Source organism: Erythrolamprus reginae, chromosome 3 (assembly GCF_031021105.1).
Source record: "Erythrolamprus reginae isolate rEryReg1 chromosome 3, rEryReg1.hap1, whole genome shotgun sequence".
Classification (NCBI taxonomy): Eukaryota; Metazoa; Chordata; class Lepidosauria; order Squamata; family Dipsadidae; genus Erythrolamprus; species Erythrolamprus reginae.
In genome coordinates, this window is record NC_091952.1 from 246976610 (window position 1) to 247001727 (window position 25118).

The window sequence follows — 25118 nt, forward strand, 5'->3', positions numbered from 1 at the left end:
ATTGCAAAATGGGCCAAATGGAATGAACTGATTTTTCAGAATAGAGTAATACCTCTACCTACAAACGCCTCTACTTAGGAACTTTTCTAGATAAGAACCAGGTGTTCAAGATTTTTTGCCTCTTCTCAAGAACCATTTTGTACTTACAAACCCGAGCCTCTGAAGCTATAACCGGAAAAGGCTGGGAGAAGTGTCTGTGGGGCCTCTCTAGGAATCCCCTAAGAGGAAACAGGGCTGGAAAAGGCAGGGAGAAGCCTCTGTGGGGCCTCTCTAGGAATCTTCTGGGAGGAAACAGGGCCTCCACCCTCCCTGTGGTTTCCCCAATCGCATGCATTATTTGCTTTTGCATTGATTCCTATGGGAAAAATTGCTTCTTCCTACAAACTTTTCTACTTAAGAACCTGGTCACGGAACTAATTAAGTTCGTAAGTAGAGGTACCACTGTATTTGGAAAACACTGGGACAAATGTACATGTGAATGAAAACGGGTTCTGTTATACTTTATGGTTCTTTTCTTTTGAAGGCCCCTCCAAGTGTGAAATAGAATATTCCACTGCCATTCGTTTTGAGGAGGATTATAAACCATTGTGTGAAGACAATGGCGCCCACATACCAACACAATGTCAACTGAATGGAGAATGTTGGTGTGTCGACAGCAGAGGACAGGAGATCTCTGGAACAAGGAGGAGAGGACAGCAACCGATCTGTGGTAGGTAAAGCAGGGGTGGGTTCTGGATTCTTCTACTGCTAGTTCATATGATGTCACCGAGAGAGCTGGCTTGGGGGTGAGGCAGCCATGGATTGCTGCTGGTTCCAGCAACCCAGGCTGCCAAGTTACTAATGGTTCTATGGAACCGGTGCGAACTGGTAGGAACCCACCTCTGAGGTAAAGCTTTTATTCCTTCCTTCCTTCCTTCCTTCCTTCCATCCTTCCTTCCTTCCTTCCTTCGTTTATTTATTTATTTATTTATTTGATTTTTATGCTACCCTTCTCCTTAGACTCAGGGCGGCTTACAACATGTTAGCAATAGCACTTTTTTAACAGAGCTAGGCTATTGCCCTCACAATCCGGGTCCTCATTTTACCCACCTCGGAAGGATGGAAGGCTGAGTCAACCTTGAGCCGGTGATGAGATTTGAACCGCTGACCTTCATATCTACAAGTCAGCTTCAGTGGCCTGCAGTACAGCACTCTACCTGCTGCGCCACCCCGGCTCATATCTTAATGTTATCTCTTGATGTTACCATAAACATTAAGCCTTCTATCGATAGTGTGGCAAGCTGTTAATTTATCACAAATTTCTGCACCAGCTTGACATTTCATTGTAGGAGAAGAGTAGATAGAGTGGGGATGGAGTTAAATGACTCATCAGTTTAGAGTCATTACAATCTCACAAATGATCTAACTGCCACCCTGCTTCCCTGATTCTATTGGCCCTTATCTAGTGCCAGTTTAACATTATGCCTTAGTTGACTAGAATCTTGTATATAGTATAATGAGCCGGGGTGGTGTAGCAGGTAAAGTGCTGTACTGCAGGCCACTGAAGCTGATTTGTAGATCTGAAGGTCAGCGGTTCAAATCTCATCACCGGCTCAAGGTTGACTCAGCCTTCCATCCTTCCGAGGTGGGTAAAATGAGGACCCAGATTGTGGGGGGCAATAGGCTGGCTCTGTTAAAAAAGTGCTATTGCTAACATGTTGTAAGCTGCCCTGACTCTAAGGAGAAGGGCGGCATAAAAATCGAATGAATGAATGAATGAATGAATGAATGAATGAATGAATGAATGAATGAATAAATAAATAAATAAATAAATAAATAAATAAATAAAGGCTCAAATAAATCTCCTATGCTGGAACTTAACCACAGGTCCTGATTTTTTATGGCTGACATAGTGAACTTTTTGGAGGAATCTTCTTGGACATTACGTGACATCAAATGCTGGTGTCGACGAGCCCTTGGCACGAACCAGTCTCAAGCATCTTCTTATGTTCTTTGCAATCATTAATTTTCCCGTTATCATTTCTTTCGTCTAGACAAGGAGCCCAGCTGTGTCTCTGAGAGACTAGTATCTCTCTCCAGGCTTTCCTATGGCCCTGTTGGACATTTCAGTCAACACAATTTGTTTTCTGCCACTCAAGAGCTACAGAAGAGAGTTGTCTCCTCGAGATTTTGTCCCTTTTTATTCAGAGACTTTTTGCCGGGTTCCGCGGAGCTGCCTTCCATCTCAGGGCAAAACAGCGCCGCTCAGCTCTTCACATTTGAAACTCTCTTCGGTGAAGCAGTTGGCGGGATGTTTCCATCACGAGAACTTGCCCAGGTTGCTTTACGATTCACCAACAACCCCAAGCGATTCCAAGAAAACCTTTTCGGTGGGATGTTCTTGAAGAATCTGGCCCAGTTTAACTTTACAGGAGCTCTTGGCCCAAACAGCAAATTTAATTTGGACAAGTATTTCCAGCAGGTTGGGATGAAGAGCGGATTCAGTGAACTGGCTGGTCAACTTTTGCAGGGAAGTGCCCAAAGGAAGTTTAATCTGAGCCAATCTCTTGTCGACAGCTTTGGCCGTGCAGTCAATTTAGAGGACAATCGAAATGCCCTCAAATTCCTTGCTTCCCTTCTCGAAACTCCAGAGTTTTTCACTTTTCTGCAGCATGTGATTTCCATCCCAGAAAGCATCACCAAAGATTTAGGCAGTGTGGTGAAGATTCTGTTGAAAGCAACAGACTGTATTGAAGAAGACAATGACATTGTCATTCCAGACTGTACAGAAGATGGGAACTACAAGGAAATCCAATGCAAGAGGGGGGAGTGTTGGTGTGTAGATTTAAAGGGAAAAGAAATACCCGGATCCAGAGTACGAGGGACAAACCCACGGTGCCCTACAAGGTGTGAAAAGCAAAGGGCCAGTTTGCAACTCCTGTTAAGAGACCAGCCTGCGGGATCTCAGATGTATGTTCCTTCATGCAACGAAGAAGGGAAATTCCTGCCTGTCCAGTGCAATGGAAAAAACTGTTTCTGTGTCAATTCCGAAGGCATACGTGTTCCAGGAAGAAGTAGCAATTCTGGAGACCCCATACAATGTAAGTTTCACATGTTGCATGCATTATTATTTTGGGTTTGTGCATGTGAGAGATTAGATTAGATTTATTGGATTTATATGCCGCCCCTCTCCGTAGACTCGGGGCGGCTCACAACAATGGTAAACAAAACATAGTAACAAATCTAATATTTTGCAATCTAAATTACACTTTTAAGTTAAAAAAATCCAAAAGAGCCCCATTATATAAAAAACAAGCACACAATCGAATCATACACAAAAACTACATGGGCAAAGGGAGATGTTTCAATTCCCCCATGCCTGACGGCAGAGGTGGGTTTTAAGGAGTTTCCGAAAGGCAAGGAGGGTGGGGGCAATCCTAATCTCTGGGGGGAGCTGGTTCCAGAGGGTCGGAGCCACTCCGTCTTATCCGGGTTGAGTTTGAGTCTGTTGACACCCATCCAGGCCCCAACAGCCTCCAGGCACCGGCACATCACTTCCACTGCTTCGTTGACTGGACATGGGGTGGAGATGTACAGCTGGGTATCATCAGCGTACTGATGATACCCCACCCCATGCCCTTGGATGATTTCCCCCAGCAGTTTCATTTAGATGCTCCTAATGTTGAGTGATGATGAAGATGTGAATACATAGAGCAGTGATGGTGAACCCTTTTTTTCCTCAGGTGCCAAAAGAGCTTTGGTGTGTGCTATTGTGCATGCGCGAGTGCCCACACCCATAATTCAATGCCTGGGGAGGATGAAAACAGCTTCGCCCACCCACTGGAGGCCCTCTGGAGGCTAGAAATGGCCTGTTTCCCAACTTCTGGTGGGCCCAGTAGGCTCATGTTTTGCCTTCCCCAGGCTCCAAAGGCTTCCCTGGAGCTGGGGGAGGGTAAAAACACTCTTCCCCATCCCCCCAGAGGCTTCCTGGAAGCCAAAAATGCCCTCCCAAAACCTCTGTGTGAGCCAAAAATCAGCTGGTCAGCACATACATGCACGTTGGAGCTGAGCTAGGGCAACAGCTCACATGCCAGCACAGGTTCGCCGGGGTAGCGCAGCAGGTAGAGTGCTGTACTGCAGGCCACTGAAGCTGACTGTAGATCTGTAGGTCAGCTGTTCAAATCTCATCACCAGCCCAAGGTTGATTCAGCTTTCCATCCTTCCGAGGTGGGTAAAATGAGGACCCAGATTGTGGGGGCAATAGGCTGGCTCTGTGCAAAAGTGCTACTGCTAACATGTTGTAAGCCGCCCTGAGTCTAAGGAGAAGGGCGGCATAAAAATGGAATGAATGGATGGATGGATGGATAGATAGATAGATAGATAGATAGATGATAGATAGATAGATAGATTCGATAGATAGATTCGATAGATAGATTAGATAGATAGATAGATAGATAGATAGATAGATAGATAGATAGATAGATAGATAGATAGATAATAAATAAAATCACTGACATAGACCTTAGAATATAAAACTAGTCCTGGAAGAACTTCATAGAAGTCTCTTGGGCTTAGACCAGTGATGGTGAACCTTTTTTTGGTTGCATGCAAAAAGGGTATGTGTGTGCATGTGCTAGCATGCGCACACATGCCCATGCCAATTCCCCCATGCATGCACACACGCCACACTGCCCCTGCACATGTGCACAATCTCCCCCATCTCCGCACCTGTGCACAGGCCTCACTGAAGCCTGGGCTGATGAAAAAAATGGCCAAACTGGCAAACCGGAAGTTCACAAAAATGGACTTCCTGTTTGCCCATTTGGCTGTTTTTTGCACTCTGGGGCTTCGAGAAGCTTCCCTGAAGGCCCCAGAGTGCAAAAAGAAGCACAACGGGCAAACAGGAAGTCCATTTTTCTTAACTTCCGATTTGAGCGTGGAGTGTTTTTTTTGTACTCCGTGGTTCAGGGAAGCTTTCCAGAAGCCTCTGGAGGGTGAAACAGCATTCCCCAAGGCTGAAAATCAGCTGGCTAGCACACACATACGTGGTGGAGCTGACATTGCGTGCCCTCCAATATGGCTCTGTGTGCCACCTGTGGCATGCATGCCATAGGTTTGCCATCACGGGTCTAGACAATATCTATGCTCTCTCTCTGAGAAGTGTTATTCACATTAAGTTGCCATCTGGTAGGTAGATCAAATGTCAAAATTCTGTTTTCTTTAAATGTGCTGTTGATTTTTATAGCAGTTACCTTCCAGATGGCAGCTTAATGAGAATAACAGCATACAAACTCTTGGATTAGGAAAATAGATTTCCTACTTACATGAGATCCATGTGGCCTACTCATCTTCAAATAAGTCCCACTTTTTTGTTTTTAGTGTCCCCAACATATAGCAACAATATTTATTTATTTATTTATTTATTTTATTTACTTTGTCAAGCAATTATAGGGTGATAATTTGTACAAATAAAACATTAGACATCTCGGAAGGAGACATCTCGGAAGGAGGGGAGGCTGAGTCAACCTTTAGGCCATCAAAATTAAACTCCAAGCTGTGGGCAGAATTAGCCTGCAATACTGTGTTTTAACTGCTGTGTCCTGAAGGCTCTTTTATATTAAGTCAGTAACATGTTTATTAGATAACTCTGGTTTTATCTTTGACCTTATTTATTTATTTGTTTGTTTGTTTGTTTGTTTATTTATTTATTTATTTAATTAATTTGTTTGTTTGTTTTGTGACATGCATATTGGTGGTATACGAAGATATAATATTTATATACATGGTACTAGTAAAAGAGAAACATTAGGACAGGGGACAGAAGGCACGCTGGTGCACTTATGCACGCTCGTTACTGACCTTTTAGGAACCTGGAGAGGTCAAAAGAAGATAGTCTAAGGGTAACATTTTGGGGGTTAGGTGACGATACTACAGTGTCAGGTAGTGAGTTCCATGCATCAACTACTTAGTTACTAAAGTCGTATTTCCTGCAGTCGAGTTTAGAGCAGTTTAAGTTTGTATCGGTTGTGTGCTCGTGTGTTGTTGTGGTTGAAGCTGAAGTAGTCGTTGACAGGAAGGACGTTGTAGCAGATGATTTTATGGGCTATGCTTAGGTCATATTTGAGACGACATAGTTCTAAGCCTTCTAAACCTAGGATTGTAAGTCTAGTTTCATAGGGTATTCTGTTGCGAGTGGAGGAGTGGAGGGCTCTTCTAGTGAACAATCTCTGGACATTTTCTAGAGTGTTTATGTCTGAAATGTGATGAGGATTCCAGACAGATGAACTGTATTCAAGGATTGGTCTGGCGAAAGTGTTGTATGCTCTGTTTAGTAGTGTGAGATTACCGGAGCAGAAGGGGCAATTGGACAGGGGACGGGAAGCATGCTTGTGCACTTATGCACACCCCTTACTGACCTCTTAGGATCCTGGTGAGGTCAATCGTGGATAGTTTAAGGGAAAAATGTTGGGGGTTGACACCACGGAGTCCGGTAATGAGTTCCACGCTTCGACAACTCAATTGCTAAAGTCATATTTTTTGCAGTCAAGTTTGGAACGGTTGATATTAAGTTTGAACCTGTTGCGTGTTCTTGTGTTATTGCGGTTGAAGCTGAAGTAGTTGTTGACAGGCAGGATGTCATAGCCTATGATCTTGTGGGCAATACTTAGATCATGTGTAGTTCTAGGCTTTCTAGTCCCAGGATTGTAAATCTAGTTTCTGAGAAGCTACATAGGATTAGGTTAACAACTCTTGAAGCCTTTTTGGTGATGTTGTTGCAGTGGGCTTTGGCACTTAGGTCATTTGATAAGAGTATTCCAAGGTCTTTGCATGTCAGAAGGTCATAAAAGGGGATCCCGTTACCCCAGGACACTGCAACTTTCACAAATACGAACCATTTTCATGCAAATTTGAGAAAAAGGAAATGCTTCTACAATTATGCCTTGTGTAATTGTATAATGCCTTATGTCTTGTGTTTCATAACAACTTCTTTGAATTGTTCCCTGCTCTGGCTGGTGTCAGCTTTGATGGTGTCCAGCTACCGTGTTCATTGGAAGCCTGGTTCCATTTTTCCGATAACTCTTCCAAGCATAATAGCTTTCTCCATAGAATTCCTCCTCAATGAGATGGCCAGCATACGTTAGACACAGTTTTGTGACTTTTGCCTTCCAGTGAGATGACTGGTATGATCTTATCCAGTACTTGCTTGTTAATCCCCTTTGCTATCCGAAGTGGACAATCGCAAATTTTTGCTTCCGCGCATGCAAAAAATCGCTGAAATCTCAGGCGCGAAAGGCATCCCCTTGCAACATTTCAGCGCAATTTTGCTTCCTGTGCATGTGCAGAATCAAAACACGCTGGGGATCCATGTGCCCGCATAGTTCATGCGCACATATGAGATGACTCAAACGGCACACGTAGCGCACCAATAGCAGCAGGTAAGAGCAATCCACCCCTGATTATAGTATAATTAGGCCATGTGTAACTGGATGCCAAATTTTGATTTTAATATAGATTTTATCAATTATTATTTTATTGAAACGGATGTCCATGTGCTGCCTCTATGTTGGTTGAGGCAGGCAGGATTCCCTTGGATACCATTTGTTGGGGGTCAAAGGAAAGGGAGAGTTTTGCCTTCTCTTCCTACTCAAGATCCCCATGGACAATTGGTGGGCCACTGTGTGACACAGAATGCTGGACTCGATGGGCTTTGATTCAGCATGGCTCTTCTTAAGTTCTTATTTTTTTCTAGGGTTTTTAAAATTTATTTTTAGTAGTAAAATGTTGTGGTTAGCTCTGGCCCAGCTCCTGCCCCAAGGAATGTGGAGGTGGATGCAGGGGAAACATCAACATGTCATAGGCCTGTTTTGCTGCCGACAGAGTCAGACGGTGAATTATCCTCTGCAGAAGGAAGTGATGGTGAGATGGAGGAGGGGGGCTTGGAAGACAGCCCAGGAAGAAGTCAATCACCCTTATCTTCCTTAGATTCGGATGAGGAAATAATGATAGACCCACACATGCGTAGAGCTATGCATAGGAGTGAACAGCTTCAAAAGTATTATAGGAGATAATTGAGTCCACCTGTGGTTGGGTGGGGTTCAAGTAATTAGGGCTGCTGTTAAATTGGCAGCCTGCTGGCCTCGCAGTGTGGAGATTATCTGATCATACTAGTTTGGACCGTGACTTGCTGTTTCAGGACTCTGTTTGTTGATTTTTCAAGACTTTGAAACCAAGGCAGAGTAAAGCGTGTGTGTTTCAACTCGTGGAAGAAGGAGGGCTGTGACGTGTCTTCACAGCTGCTAGCTAAGTACTTAAGGACTGCTTAAGGGGTTTTTACAGCCTACAGGTTTGTTGTGGGAAGAGTGCTCTTTGCAATACAAAAAGGGTGCTTTGTTTCTTTTGAATTTTGTGATAAAAAAACCCATTGTTTTTGAATTTTCAAGTGTGTGTGTGTCTACATTTTTTACCTTTGAATTTTCGGGATGCTCATACCATAGAGCCTGGCTAAACACTAAACTTTATTTAAACACACAAAACATAAACATTCAAACTTATACAGAAAAGAAACAGAAAACATTAAAATAAAAGTTGGGCATTTTTGTGATGTGCCTTTAATACAAATCTAATGGTGCTTATTTTCTATTACATAAATTATATTTACATATAGACATCTTTAGCAAAGATCTTATTCTGGTGTATCTTTAGGTTTTCCTTTTGTGACCGATTCTCTGACATTTGCTTCCCATATTATCTAATATTTATTAATTCTCTGATTTTCCTTTTTTTCCCTTTTCTCCATCCCGCGATAAAACCTGCTCCAACAGTTAATGTACTCTTGCTCATCTATATTTTTTATTTCTTTGGCTAAACTATCCATTTCTGCACACAATGTGATTTTTTCAATTATACCTTCCCCAATAGGCAAATTTCTGTTTTTTATTCTAGGATTTTTAACTAGCTATTCATTAAGTGTTTTTATTTGTCCTGGTCTCCGGTCTTTGACTGTAATGAACCTGATTTTGATTCATTAAAATGAATTAAACCAGCGGTCCCCAAACTGCAGCCCGCGGGCCACATGTGGCCCACTGAGGCCATTTATTCGGCCCGCCGGTGAGTGACAAGAGCACAGGGAAAAGAGAGAGAGAAAGAAAGAAAAGGGAAAGAGGGGGAGGGAAGGAGAAGTGGAGAGGAATGAAGGAGGAAAGTAGGGAAGGAAGGAGAAATGGAGGGAACAAGGAAGGAAGGAAGGAAGGAAGAATGAAATGAATGGAGGGACAGAGAAAGGAAGGACTGGGGTTTTTTTGGGGGGGTAATTTTTTAAAATTTTTCTCTCAATATACATTCAAACAACACAGTGTACCATCTAATTTTCCATGAATAAAATGCAGTATTTTGTTAGTAACTAATATCAATCACCAAAAAGTTGCAAAAGTTTTTTTTTCTAATTTTGTCATCCAGTTACATTCATTTTCTTTTAATTAAATTTCCTCCTTAATGTTCCTTCAAAAAGTGCAACACCAATTATATTTCTAACTTATTAACCATTATGCCAAAGTGCTTCCTTCTTTCTTTATACATTTTTCATAAGCCAAGAAAACCTTGTATAGCCAATCAGATGTCAACAAAAGAAAATTAAAAACAAAACATAAACATATATGAATTTCAGACCTTTCCCCCCTCTAAATAGTACATTCCCATTTTGTTTTTTACTTTAAAACAAGGTATGTGCAGTGTGCATAGGAATTTGTTCATAGTTTTTTTTATAGTCCGGCCCTCCAACAGTCCGAGGGACAGTGAACTGGCCCCCTGTGTAAAAAGTTTGGGGACCCCTGAATTAAACTATTTCAGCTATTCTTGTGCTAAGGTGAAAATCTTTAAAACAGCTGTTCTACTGATTTTATATTTATCAAGCTGGTTCTTTCTTAGGTCCAAGTGACTGCCATCTTGCGGCTGGTGAAGCTTTTCTAAGATCTGCTAAGCAGTTTCTATTGAATCCCGCTTCCCTGACTCAATTGTCCAGTTTCTATGTACCTCAGTGCAGTCTGGATGGTCAGTGGAGGCCAATCCAGTGCAACGGTCCACCTGAACAAGCTTTTGAGTGGTACGAAAGATGGACTACTCAGAACAATAACAACAACGTGCTTACTCTCACTGAGTTGGCTAACATACTCCTAGACTACAAGGCAAGATCTCAGCAAAGCTTTGAGGATTTCATCAATGTTCTCTACGCAGCGGGCCGCCAAAACGTTTTCCCGGAATTCTCCAAATACTCATCTTTTGGAGATGTTCCTCGAGAACTGCTAGAAGGCAATACATTGCAGTCGTCGGAGAATGTTTTACTCGACCCATTTACCTTTTGGCAGCTTCTTCAAGGTCAGCTTAGCCATTATCCAGGATCCTACAGTGATTTTAGCACCCCCTTGGGACATTTTGATCTTCGCAGCTGCTGGTGTGTGGATGAAAAGGGACGTTTGCAAGGAAGCCAACCCAGCGTGAACCAAGTTCCAACTTGTAAGTAACTTGGGCCAGTCCCCAGATCTTCCTGTGCTAAAATATCAGAACATTAGAACATAGAATTCCATATTTTTCGGAATATAAGAGGCACCTTAGTTTTTGGGGAGGAAAACGGGGAAAGGAATCTGCTTACCAGGTATTCATCTGGCTAGCTTCCTTAGTCTGGTCAGCTTCAGCACATTATTTTAGGGCTTTAAAAAAACTTTATTTGGAGAGAGTAACAATTTTATTTATTTATTTATTTATTAGATTTGTATGCCGCCCCTCTCCATAGACTCGGGGCGGCTAACAACAATAATAAGACAATATAAACAAATCTAATATTTAAATTTAAGTTAAATTAAGAAACCCTAATTTGAGAAACCAATCATACATACAGACATGCCAAGCATAAATTTTATAAGGGAATATCTCAGTTCCCCCATGCCTGACAACAGAAGTGGGTTTTAAGGAGCTTACAAAAGGCAAGGAGGGTGGGGGCAACTCTGATCTCTGGGGGGAGTTGGTTCCAGAGGGTCGGGGCCGCCACAGAGAAGGCTCTTCCTCTGGGTCCCAGCAGATGGCATTGTTTAGTCGACGGGACCCGGAGAAGGCCAACTCTGTGGGACCTAACTGGTTGCTGGGATTCGTGTTGCAGAAGGCGGTCCCGGAGATATTCTGGTCCGATGCCATGAAGAGCTTTATAAGTCATAACCAACACTTTGAATTGTGAACGAAAACTGATCGGCAACCAATGCAGACTGCGGAGTGTTGGTGTAACATGGGCATACCTAGGGAAGCCCATGATAGCTCTCACAGCTGCATTCTGCACAATCTGAAGTTTCCGAACACTTTTCAAAGGTAGCCCCATGTAGAGAGCGTTACAGTAGTCGAACCTCGAGGTGATGAGGGCATGAGTGACTGTGAGCAGTGACTCCCGGTCCAAATAGGGCTGCAACTGGTTCAGCAGGCGAACCTGGGCAAACGCCCCCCTCACTACAGCTGAAAGATGGTTCTCTAATGTGAGCTGTGGATCGAGGAGGACGCCCAAGTTGCGGACCCTCTCTCATGTCCTAGAAGAGCCAACTTTGCCCAAGTTACAATGAAAGAGCTTGCTAGCCATTAAGATCTGGGAACCTCATTAGCACCTGAAAAGAAACATTGGGATCAAGTAGAGCAATAGAAAAAATCCTGCAAAGACTTAGGGGTTGGAAAACATTCTTTGCAGGGAGTAACAATGAAAGAGCTTGCAAGCCGGTAAGCGCTGGGAACATCATTGGCACCTGGAAAGAAACAGTTGGAGCAAGTCGAGCAATGGAAAAAACCCTGCAAAGACTTTCCTCCTTCTCCTCTTTCCTCTTCCCCTTCCCCTTCTCTTTACTTCCATTTCCCTTTCTCCCTTGCCACCTCTTCCTTTTTCCTCTTTCCCTCCCTCTTTCCTTTGCCTTCTCTTTCTCTTTCCTCTTCCATTTCTCCATCCCCCTGCTACCATTCAGAGCAAACATTTTGTCTTCTTGCAGGTCTGGGAACGTGTGAAGCTGCAAAGCGAGAAGCCGTGGGATTTGTTAACAAGGTGGAACAACTTATCCAGGAGTCAAAGAGCTCTCGTTTTCCTTTCGGACAAAGCTTTTTAATGAGCCAAATGCCCATGTTAAGAGGCCGAGAGCTTTGGAGTAATGTTTCTCAGCTGGAAAGCACTTTTGCAGAAATACTGTTGGCAGGGAGCGATTATGCCATCCAGTTGGCTGCACAATCCAGTATGTTGATTTTTTAAAAAAATGATTTTTTTTTCATGGAATGTTACTGGTACATTATGCTTTGAATATACTTTGAATTCCTAGCATTGCAGGATTTCTGAGGGCCTCTATAGGAAGAGGATCAACAAGTGAACACAAGAACAAGGGGACACAATCTGAAGTTAGTTGGGGGAAAGATCAAAAGCAACATGAGAAAATATTATTTTACTGAAAGAGTAGTAGATCCTTGGAACAAACTTCCAGCAGATGTGGTCGGTAAATCCACAGTAACTGAATTTAAACATGCCTGGGATAAACATATATCGATCCTAAGATAAAATACAAAAAATAGTATAAGGGCAGACTAGATGGATCACGAGGTCTTTTTCTGCCGTCAGTCTTCTATGTTTCTATGTTTCTAAGTCACAATGGTGATCACAACTACATAGTTGAACACCTAGGTATTGATCACATGGTTGTGGCCCACCATCTAAACTTTTTTGACTGCCCTATAGACACCTCTAAAGGCTCTGTTTGGTTCCTTTAATGGTTATTATAGGAGGAGAACCACATTAATGTACAGCATTGCTTTTCAACCTTAACAACTCCAAGATGTGCAGACTTATTGATGGCTGAGTAATTCCAGGAATTGAAATCCATACATTTTATTTTATTTTTTTAAAATATTTTTTTATTTCAAATATATAAATTTAAAAGGACATTTTCTCCATCATTACATCTTTACATTAATCATCAGAGCAAGCAAAAAAGTGAAGTGAAAGAGAAAACCAGAGACACAACAAAAACAGACTGTACATAACCCGCCCCACCCTTGCTGTCTTGTTGACAGCTTAGTTTAAACTTATCGGTTTATCATACGGTGAATACTACCAGTGGATACTATTCGGACATAAGTACAGTGGTACCTCATGATACAAACCCCTCGTCATACGAACTTTCTGAGATACGAACCCCGGGTTCGGAATTTTTTTTCCTCTTCTTCCAAACTTTTTCTGTCTTACGAACCCGCCGCCCGAATGCTGAACCCAGAAGTTCGGCAAAAGTTCGGGTTTGGGTGGCCGCCGAGAAGCCACGCTGCCCAGCTGTTGCCTTTTGAAACAGTCAGGAGGCTTCTCGGCAGCCTCCCGAATGCCGAACTCAGAAGTTCGGCAAAAGTTCGGGTTTGGTGTTCAGGTTCGGGAGGAAGCCCCCCAGCTGTTTCAAAAGGTGACAGCCGGGCGGCGGCGCCCAGCGGAGCGCCATTTTTGCGGGGGGGGGGGGGGGGTGTTCTTGCACGCATTAATTGACTTTACATTGTTTCCTATGGGAAACATTGTTTCGTCTTATGAATTTTTCACTTCACGAACCTCCTCTGGGAACCAATTAAGTTCGTAAGACGAGGTATTACTGTATACCCAGTTTTGAAATAACTTATCTTCTTCAATCCTCTTTTCCTACTGCTAACACACATAGTCAATTATTACAAAATCCGTAAATAAATCTAATATTTTAAAACCATTTTAAACTTATTCACACACATTTTAAACTTGCTAAATTTGAAAAATCTCCTGTAACCAGAGATAGAATAAAATGAATAAGCTGTAGAAATAGAGGGATGAGGAAGCTTGGAGATGTTAGCAATGATGAGCAGAGAGAAAAAGAAGAATGGGGGAGCCTTTTACATCTTTTTACATCAGGTCTTCCTTTGAATGATCTACATCAGTGTTTCCTAACCTTGGCCACTTGAAGATATCTGGACTTCAACTCCCAGAATTCCCCAGCCAGCATTCTCTGGTTGGGGAATTCTGGGAGTTGAAGTCCAAATATCTTCAAGTGGCCAAGGTTGGGAAACACTGATCTACATAATAGCTACTTATGAATCATTATCAAAAGAGTCCCATGTTTTCTTTCTTTTTTCTTTTTTCTTTTAAATTTTTTTTAATCCACAGACCTTTAATGCATAGACCTTTCTTCCTTAACTCAGTCATGCCACAATATTTATAGACTAGAATTGTTGTGTCAGCCCTTTTTCTTTTGGTATTATTGTTTCTATACCTTCAAAGTTTTTTTTAATGATACGTTTTTATTATAACTTTAAAATGGAAAGAGATATTAAAAATTTTCTGTTCGGTTTTAAGAAATATAGTTAATTTAAGAAAGCGTGAAAAATAGAGATATGGTAATCCGCAAGTTAAATATTATATTGTAAATTTACAAAATATAATAAGGAAAGAAGGAGAGAGCAAAATATCTCTCCGATTGTTACTTTATCTTACTTTTGTTATTCTAAATTTCTTTTTTATTTTTTGTATTTTCTTTTCTTTTCCTTTCCTTTTTTTCTTCAAATGTGTTCATATCTGTTTTTGATTTCAGTTCTGTATTGTGCATTAATTATTTTTTTTAAAGAGTCCCATGTTTTCTATTGTCTACATTTCTGGGGTCGCCTTCATTGCTTAAGCCACATTTGCTTTGTTGTAGCTTTGCAATTTTATCGGAAGAGTCTCTTTACATCCCCGGATTCTTCTGGGGAAACTCGGCGCTTGGCCTTTCAGCCTTACATCCCCCAGTGTGATGGACAAGGGAACTGGGCGCCTGTCCAATGCTATGAGAGCACAGGTGAGAAATATCTAAGAAGATGTTTGCATGAGTAAGCATTGATGGTCTTTCATGGATGTAGATATTAGCAATTATGTACAGTAATCTTCCTCTTCTTCCTCCTCCTTCTCCTCCTCCTCGTCCTGCTTCCTTCTCATCTTCTTCCTCTTCTTCTCTTCTTCCTCCTCTTACTCTTCTCCTCTCTTTCTCTTCTTTCTCTCCACTTCTCCTTCCTCATCTTATTTATTTATTTATTTGTTTGTTTGTTTGTTTATTTATTTGTTTGTTTATTTGTTTATTTATGTGTTTATTTATGTGTTTATTTATTTGTTTATTTGTTTATTTGTTTATTTGTTTATTTGTTTATTTGTTTATTTATTTATTTATTTATTTATTTATTTATTTATTTATTTATTTATTTATTTATTTATTTATTTATTTATTTGATTTGATTTGATTTGATTTGATTTGATTTGATTTGATTTGATTTGATTTGATTTGATTTGTATGCCGCCCCTCTCCAGAGACTCGGGGTGGCTAACAGCGACAATAAAACAGTGTACAATAGTAATTTGGTATTGATGATTAAAAATCAATTAATATAAAAACCAAACATACATACATACATACCATGCATAGAATTGTAAAGGCCTAGGGGGAAAGAGGATCTCAATTCCCCCATGCCTGGCGGCAGAGGTGGGTTTTAAGTTGTTTACGAAAGGCAAGGAGGGTGGGGGCAGTTCTAATCTCTGGGGGGAGTTGGTTCCAGAGGGCTGGGGCCGCCACAGAGAAGGCTCTTCCCCTGGGTCCCGCCAGGCAACATTGCTTAGTTGACGGGACCCGGAGAAGATCCACTCTGTGGGACCTAACTGGTCGCTGGGATTCATGCAGCAGAAGGCGGTCCCTGAGGTAATCTGGTCCGGTGCCATGAAGGGCTTTATAGGTCATAACCAACACTTTGAATTGTGACCGGAAACTGATCGGCAACCAATGCAGACTGCGGAGTGTTGGTGTAACATGGGCATATTTGGGAAAGCCCATGATTGCTCTCGCAGCTGCATTCTGCACGATCTGAAGTTTCTTCCTCTTCCTCTCCTTCTTCTACCTCCTCCTCATCTTTTTCTACCTCTTCCCTTCCTTCCTTCTGCTTTCTCTTCCTCCTCCTCCCCTTCTTCTCCTCTCCTCCTTCTTCTTCCTCTTCCTCTTCTTTTTCACCTTCTCCTTTGCCTTCCTCCTCCTTCTCCATTTCTTGTTTCCTCTTCTTCCTCTTCCTCTCCTCTCCTCTTTCTCCTCTTCCTCTTCTCCTTCCTCCTCCTTGTCTTCCTATTCCTCCTCCTTCTCCTTGTCTTCTTTTTTTATCTTCCTCTCTCCCCCACCCCACATTCATTCTTTTCCTTCTTCCTCCTCCTCCCCCTTCCTTCCTAGGTTACATAGCAAAAATGAGTATTTCGCAAATTACTTAAGACCCACCTTTGTCGCCAGGCATGGGGGAGTTAAGTTATCCTTTCCCCCTAGGCTATTACAAGTTATGCATGGTATGTTTGTGTGTACGTTTGGTTTTTTATAATAAGGGTTTTTAAATTGTTTTTATTAATTGGATTGTTCATGTTGTTTTACCACTGTTGTTAGCTGCCCCGAGTCTGCGGAGAGGGGCGGCATACAAATCCAATAAATAATAAAATAATAATAATAATAATAATAATAATAATAATAATAACTTGCATTATTTTATTTCTTTGCATGAATTTGTACATGGATAGTAAATGCTATATTTATATTCTACCTTTATTGTAAACAATCCCAAATGGCCAAAAACTTACCCCGTCAGCTGTCATGCCAAAGGAAAGACTGGAAGCCATAGTATCCCAGTTTCTAGTTCAGCACCTTATCCATCACACCAAAGTAACTCTCAGTTTGCAAAAACACGAATAAGCTTCACCACGAGCACAGAGGCTTTATTAACTACAGCCTTGGTTCATTCTCCCAATTGAAAATGTGGAAAGTATCACTATCACCATGAAACCTGAATCTTCCAAGAGTTGGGAAAGCCACGTGGCCTTCATTGGACTTGCTTTCTTTGATGAAATGAATAATAGAGATTTATATCTGCTCTGATGTTTGTGTTGTAGTGGCCAATTCAGAAAAACTAAATGGTCAGAGCATGCTCAATACAATTATTTCTTCATTGGAATGGAGTGGAATGGAATGGAATAGAATAGAATAAAATAAAATAGAATAAAATAGAATTCTTTATTGGCCAAGTGTAATTGAACACACAAGGAATTTGTCTTTGGTGCATATGCTCTCAGTATACATAAAAGAAAAATATACATTTGTCAAGAATCATGAAGTTCATGACGTACAACACTTAATGATTGCCATTAAGAAAACCCTTATTTATAAAAACCAAACATACACACAAACATACCATGCATAACTTGTAATGGCCTAGGGGGAAGGAATATCTCAACTCCCCCATGCCTGGCGGTATAAATGAGTCTTGAGTAATTTACGAAAGACAGGGAGGGTGGGGGCAGTTCTAATCTCCAGGGGGAGTTGGTTCCAGAGGGCCGGGGCCACCACAGAGAAGGCTCTTCCCCTGGGGCCTGCCAAACGACATTGTTTAGTCGCCGGGACCCGGAGAAGGCCAACTCTGTGGGACCTTATCGGTTGCTGGGATTCGTGCGGTAGCAGGCGGTTCCGGAGGTAATCTGGTCCAATGCCATAAATAATAAATAAATAAAAAATGCATATTTTTCTTCTTTGTCTTAGGTCACTGTTGGTGTGTAGACGAGATGGGACGATATGTTTCAGATTCCTTGGTGACACGCTCAATACAATTGCCGCAGTGTAAGTTTTATTCTGTAAAATTAGGCTGCTACCCCTTAATAAACAATACAGAGAGGGATGGAAATCGCATACTTTTATAAAATTGAATGAGTGTCAACTCAAGGCGAGATGTCTGGCAGGATAAATTTTTATAGGTGTCCTTGGAGATTGGATTGGATTAAATTCTGTCCTGGGCTTAGTTATTTGGACTGATGAAGTAATTCTAGGGATACATTTCCCCAGCTGTGTCCAAAGATATTTCACCAGAAGAGCCCTTCACTCCTCCACTCGAAACAGAACATCCTACGAAAATAGACTAACAATCCTGGGCCTAGAAAGCCTAGAACTACGGCGCCTAAAACACGATTTGTGTATTGCCCACAAGATCATATGCTGCAACGTCCCACCGGTCAATGACTACTTCAGCTTCAACCGCAACAACACAAGAGCACGCAACAGATTCAAACTTAATACGAACCGCTCCAAACTTGACTGTAAAAAATATGATTTCAACAATCGAGTTATTGAAGCGTGGAACTCATTATCGGACTCAATTGTGTCAACCCCTAACCCCCAACATTTCTCCCTTAGACTCTCCACGATTGACCTCTCCAGGTTCCTAAGAGGCCAGTAAGGGGCATACATAAGTGCACTGGTGTGCCTTTCGTCCCCTGTCCAATTGTCTTTCCTTTCTCTCGCTTATCATATATATTCTCTCCCTTTCATATATCCTCTCCTCTAAGTTCACTTTTACCCTTATATATATTACCACATGTCAATTTTTCTTCCTATGTATTTGTGTATTGGACAAATGAATAAATAAATAAAATAAATAAATTAACTCCTAATATATTTGGCTGAAGTGAACACTTGGTGGTTACCAAAATCCGGTTTCCTCAGTTTCTGCAATTGTCTTTAATTAATCGGGGTGAAGACATAAGTGGGTCTGCAGGTTTCTTTGCCAGCTGGAATACATATTATTCTGAAAAAAAATATTATCTGGATGCAGGTCAGACATCATGTCAACGCTCCCAAGTGAATGCCCAGATTGCCAACTGGAGAATGAATGGACAGGCACAGAATGCAACTTCAGCAGCTCTGTTTACTCCATCCTGTCTGGAGGCAAGTTGTATAAAGCTGAAAATTGTATTTTTAACTATTACATTGTTACACTTTTCCTTTTTGAAGGTTGGGATATTTGTGTGTGTGAATTAGTCAGCCTTTCAATTTTGTTAGAATTCTGGTTCTTAGAAACAACAATCTTGTACAGAACTTGTGGACATAACCATTATCTATCTATCTATTTCTTTCATCTATCTATCTATCTATCTATCTATCTATCTATCTATCTATCTATCTATCTATCTATCTACCTACCTACCTACCTACCTACCTACTATCTATCATCTGTCTGTCTGTCTGCCTGTCTGTCTGCCTATCCTATCCTATCCATCCAATCTTCCATCCGTCCATCCATCCATCTATCATTATTCCTTCTCTCTCTCTCTTTCATCTATCATTTATCCATCATTTATTTATCTATAATTATTCTTTCTTTCTTTCTTTCTGTCTATCTATCTATTCTATCATTATTCTATCTTTCTGTCTGTATCATTATCATTATCATTATTATTATTTATTAGATTTGTATGCCGCCCTTCTCCGAAGACTCGGGGCATCTGTCTGTCTGTCTGTCTGTCTGTCTGTCTGTCTGTCTGTCTGTCTGTCTGTCTCTCTCTCTCTCTCTCTCTCTCTATCTATCTATCTATCTATCTATCTATCATTATTCATTCTCTCTCTCATCTATCATTTATCTATCATCTATCTATCTATAATTCTTTCTTTCTTTCTCTCTCTCTCTCTCATAATTCTATCTATCATTATTCTATCTATCTGTCTCTGTGTCTATCTAATTTATATTAATCTCCAATCTTTTTTAGAATGGAGAGTATGCAAATTTTCAGAAATCGGATTCACAGGCCTGGTGTGTCAACCCAGTGTCGGGAGAAGTAATGCAAGAGGGCAAAATTGATTCTAATGGCGAGGTTCCTTGTAAGTGTCTCAAATTGCTAACTAATGTAACTTTTGATCCTATTCAGGGAATCTGCAGAAGTTTTCCTTTAGTTAATCTTCTCTTCTAAAATGAAAGAGATTATTTGGTGACAAGGATGGCAGCAATGTTCTCATGGCAGCAATAATGGTAGTGACAAGAGAATGCCACTTTCTGTTTACCAAGTAATCAGCATTAGAAAACATGATTTAAAATTATATTTGAATATTCCTAACCTTTAAACATATGTATAATGTATACATCTGCCTATCTACCTATCTACCTATCTACCTATCTACCTATCTACCTATCTACCTATCTACCTATCTACCTATCTACCTATCTACCTATCTACCTATCTACCTATCTACCTATCTACCTATCTACCTATCTACCTATCTACCTATCTACCTATCTACCTATCTACCTATCTACCTATCTACCTATCTACCTATCTATCATCTATCTATCATCTGTTCTGCCTAGCTACTACTAGCCACCCACCAGTACAGAAATAAGTCAAACACACGACAGGAGAGCAATAAATCAAGAAGGCCTCTTTATGTACAAAGGCTAAATGCCTGCCAAACCAAAAAGTAAACACGCTGTAATCCTGTTTCTTTCTTCCAAATGCCAATGATAAACACCCATGCAAAGCACTCTGACCCTCCCTTTTTTATCAGGGTTTCAGCAGCATCATTAACTCTTAACAGCTGTGCTCTATCATTTGTTTCCATGCTTGCCAACTGCTCCCCCCTTCCCAAGATCCTTCTTATATGGGGATTCAGGATAGGATTATTCATGACATCTTCCCCTTCTGAGTCCGAGGACCCTCTAGCTGGTGGGCTAACTGGTGGGCTGGCTGAACCCATTCCCCTGTCTGTCTCTTCCTCCTCATTGCCTTCCTTTGCCTGGGATTCTGCTTCGCTGTCTGAGGCATCTGGCTGCAACCAGACAGGTCTTCTGTACACAGATGACTCCCACTGATCTACATCAAAATCCCCAGCTACAGGAGCTGGCCTGAAGCCAACCACAACTCACTCTATCTATCTATCTATCTATCTATCTATCCATCCATCCATCCATCCATCCATCCATCCATCCATCCATCCATCCATCCATCTATCTATCTATCTATCTATCTATCTATCTATCATCTACCTACCTACCTACTTACCTACCTATCTGCCTACCTACTTACCTATCATCTATCTATCTATCTATCTATCTATCTATCTATCTATCTATCTATCTATCTGTCATCTACCTACCTACCTACTTACCTACCTACCTATCTGCCTACCTACTTACCTATCATCTATCTATCTATCTATCTATCTATCTATCTATCATCTATCAATCTATCAATCTATCTATCTATCTATCTATCTATCTATCTATCTATCTATCTATCTATCTATCTATCTATCATCTATCATCTATCAATCTATCTATCTATCTATCTATCTATCTATCATCATCTATCAATCTATCAATCTATCTATCTATCTATCTATCTATCTATCTATCTATCTATCTATCTATCTATCTATCTATCTAGGACTGTCTCAAGATCACCTAGCTGGCTTTTATGGCTAAGTTGGGACTTGAATTGAAGGCCTCCTCCTTTCTCACTTAGTGCCTTAACCACCAGGCTAAACTGGTTGGATAGGAAAAGGAGGATAAGAATTATATTTTTTCCTGAAATAGTACAGTTCCTGCATGATTTCCCCACCCCCAAATTCTCTAAAGAAAGGCTGAGAAGTTGTGCAAACACATTCCAAAATATTCTTCTTGGAATTTTGGCTTGACCCTCCAGGAATGCTCTTGCTTGGCTTCTCAGCCTTCACCGATGGAAACTCTTGTTCCTATTAAACTTATTAAAGCTCTATTTTTAAGTGTCTACATTTAGGCAATAAAAAGGAACTTATAACAGACTTTCCTCAATGAAAGAAGATACCAGATTTTACTACTTAGGTGTGACCACAGGAAATATTTTATTTATACATTAACCCAATTTTTATGCTGCCTGACTTCGCATGATTTTGGGCGGCTCACAACAACTAAAAGAAGGAAAATACAACAATAAAACCAGTTAAAAATATTAATACAGGACCATACCTGGATAGCAGATGTGGCCTTTTCTGAAGACAACAGAACAGTGGCATATAAGAATCCAAACCGCACATACGAACTGAATAAACAATCTCTCACTGCCAACCCACATTCTGTAAGAGACCTTGGAATACTAATATCGAATGACCTAACTGCTAAAGCCCACTGCAACAATATTGCCAAAAAAGCTTCTAGAGTTGTTAACCTGATCCTACACAGCTTCTGCTCAGGCAATCTCACACTACTCACAAGAGCCTACAAAACTTTTGCCAGACCCATCCTAGACTACTGCTCATCTGTCTGGAACCCATACCACATCTCGGACATCAACACCCTTGAAAATGTCCAAAGATATTTCACCAGAAATAGAATTGTATTGGCCAAGTGTGATTGGGCACACAAGGAATTTATCTTGGTGCAGATGCTCTCAGCGTACATAAAATAAAATATACATTTGTCAAGAATCATGTGGTACAACACTTAATGATTGTCATAGGGGTCAAATAAGCAATGAAGAAGCAATATTAATAAAAATCCTAGGATATAAGCAACAAGTTACAGTCATACAGTCAACATGGGAGGAAATGGGTGATAGGAATGATGAGAAAAACTAGTAGAATAGAAGTGCAGATTTAGTAGAAAGTCTGACAGTGTTGAGGGAATTATTTGTTTAGTAGAGTGACGGCGTTCGGAAAAAAATGTTCTTGTGTCTAGTTGTCTTGGTGTGCAGTGCTCTGTAGCGACGTTTTGAGGGTAGGAGTTGAAACAATTTGTGTCCAGGATGTGAGGGGTCAGTAAATATATTATTTATTTATTATTTATTAATCAGATTTGTATGCCGCCCCTCTCCGCAGACTCGGGGCGGCTCACAGCAATAATAATACAATGTAAACAAATCTAATATTTAAGTTAATTTAAAAAACCCCAATTTAGAAACCAATCATACATACTAGCATACCATGCATAAATTTAATAAGCCTAGGGAGAGGGAAAGTGTCAATCCCCCCATGCCTGACGACAGATGTGGGTTTTAAGGAGCTTACGAAAGGCTAGGAGGGAGGGGGCAACTCTGATATCTGGGGGGAGTTGGTTCCAAAGGGTCGGGGCCGCCACAGAGAAGGCTCTTCCCCTGGGTCCCGCCAAACCACATTGTTTAGTTGACGGGACCCGGAGAAGGCCAACTCTGTGGGACCTAACTGGTCGCTGGGATTCGTGCGGCAGAAGGCGGTCCCGGATATATTCTGGTCCGGTGCCATGAAGGGCTTTATAGGTCATAACCTACACTTTGAATTGTGACCGGAAACTGATCGGCAACCAATGCAGACTGCGGAGTGTTGGTGTGACATGGGCATATTTAGGAAAGCCCATGATAGCTCTCGCAGCTGCATTCTGCACGATCTAAGTAATATAAATCTAAGTGCTATTGAAATTGCTTCATACCGTGTTTGTCCTTCACCATCTAATTCTTCTTTGAAAGGCCCCAGCTACTGCAGTCTGGTGAAGTCGAAGGCTCTGGTGCGGGGAATCGGCAGAGGCTACATCCCGGAGTGTGATGAAAACCGTCAGAGTTTCTCTACAGTGCAATGCAGTGAAGACCAAGCAAGCTGTTGGTGTGTCTTTGACAATGGTCAGGAGGCTCCAGGGACAAGAGTTAACGGCCAAACGTCTGCCTGTGAACGTAAGCGACTCTTCGAGAACCAAGGGGGATCCATAATGTTTAGATGGCAGTTTGGCAGGAGGAGACTTCCACAAACACAAATCTGTCTGTAGAGATTCTGACTCATCACTCCTCTTGTCCACTTGTCTCAAATTGTGTAGGGCAGTGATGGCGAACCTCAGTCAATGATCTACTGACCACTGGCACTGCTTGTTCTCTTTTATTGGCTTACCTCTAGACAATAGTAATTCAAATTTCCCCCATGAACATTCATTCATTCATTCATTCATTCATTCATTCATTCATTCATTCATTCATTTATTCGATTTTTATGCCGCCCTTCTCCTTAAACTCAGGGCGGCTTACAACATGTTAGCAATAGCACTTTTTAACAGAGCCAGCATATTGCCCCCCACAATCCGGGTTCTCATTTTACCCACCTCGGAAGGATGGAAGGCTGAGTCAACCTTGAGCCGGTGATGAGATTTGAACTGCTGACCTTCAGATCTACAGTCAGCTTCAATGGCCTGCAGTACAGTACTCTACCTGCTGCGCCACCCCGGCTCATTCCCGCAAGAGCTACATGCTTGTAACCTTACTTTCAAGATAACTCTCATACATCGAGACCTACCTGTATGTGATTATTTCCTTCTCCTACCAACACCTGCCTATAATGTCTTCTTCCCAGAACTGATTTGATACCTAAGATTATTATTATTATTTTTTTAAATAATTTTTTTTTGATTTTAAAATATAGTGTATGCAACACACACACAGCATACAACAAGTGCTCAGTGATTTGTGCCCACCACCAGACAAGATTCACACCCACCCACCAGAATGGGGGCATTTCTTATATATACCATTTTAACTCAAGAGCAATATATCTATTTACATATTATATGGTGATTCCAATTTATTCCTTATGGTTTGGTCTCGAATTCTACTAACCATATATCGTCTTACCTTGTCCCATCGTCTCATCAGTTGTCGCAAATCAGTTTCATTAACCGAGTTCATCCTCTTATCCATAATCTCAAATTGAATATGACCCACCATGTACTGGTACCAATTTTGTATTGTCCATTTTGTTGCATCCTTTCAACCCAAGACTATTACCGCCTGAGCGCTTTCTATCGCTGCTTGTTTTATTTCTCTAAATTCTCCCATCACATTGCTTTTAACTAATACTGCCATTTCTTTTGTAATTGTCCATCGTATATTTAGCATCCTATTAATATCCTCTTGCACTTTCTCCCCAAAATTCTGCACTACTGGGCATTCCCAAAGCATATGCATAAACACTCCTTTATCTTGACACCCGTGCCAACAAGTATTTTTAACATTCTGCTGGAATGTATGGTATGTCAGTATGTATGTCTGGTTTTATAATAAGGGTTTTTAGTTGTTTTATTATTGGATTGCTACATATTGTTTTTATCACTGTTGTTAGCCGCCCCGAGTCCACGGAGAAGGGTGGCATACAAATCCAATAAATAATAATAATGCAAGTTGAATGGGTGTGTGATACCACTTCTTCGGAGAGGGGTGGCATACAAATCTAATAAATTGAATTGAATTGAACTTATGTAATATTTATTTATTTATTTATTGGATTTGTGTGCCGCCCCTCTTCGCAGAATCGGGCGGCTAACAACAGCAACAA

The 25118-nt window shown here is 41.1% G+C and overlaps 1 protein-coding gene across 1 annotated transcript in view; it reads left to right on the forward strand.

Annotated features, from left to right (window-relative positions):
- TG (thyroglobulin) overlaps nucleotides 1–25118 on the forward strand; it is a gene marked incomplete at its 5' end in the record, with an annotated part of 195332 nt that overhangs the window by 23543 nt on the left and 146671 nt on the right. Inside the window, 9 exons of the mRNA XM_070748653.1 lie at nucleotides 524–709; nucleotides 2034–3080; nucleotides 9904–10488; nucleotides 11991–12227; nucleotides 14685–14822; nucleotides 17574–17651; nucleotides 18640–18752; nucleotides 19571–19682; nucleotides 23273–23473. Coding sequence (XP_070604754.1) covers nucleotides 524–709; nucleotides 2034–3080; nucleotides 9904–10488; nucleotides 11991–12227; nucleotides 14685–14822; nucleotides 17574–17651; nucleotides 18640–18752; nucleotides 19571–19682; nucleotides 23273–23473 — 2697 coding nt within the window. The remainder of the gene's footprint in view (nucleotides 1–523; nucleotides 710–2033; nucleotides 3081–9903; nucleotides 10489–11990; nucleotides 12228–14684; nucleotides 14823–17573; nucleotides 17652–18639; nucleotides 18753–19570; nucleotides 19683–23272; nucleotides 23474–25118) is intronic.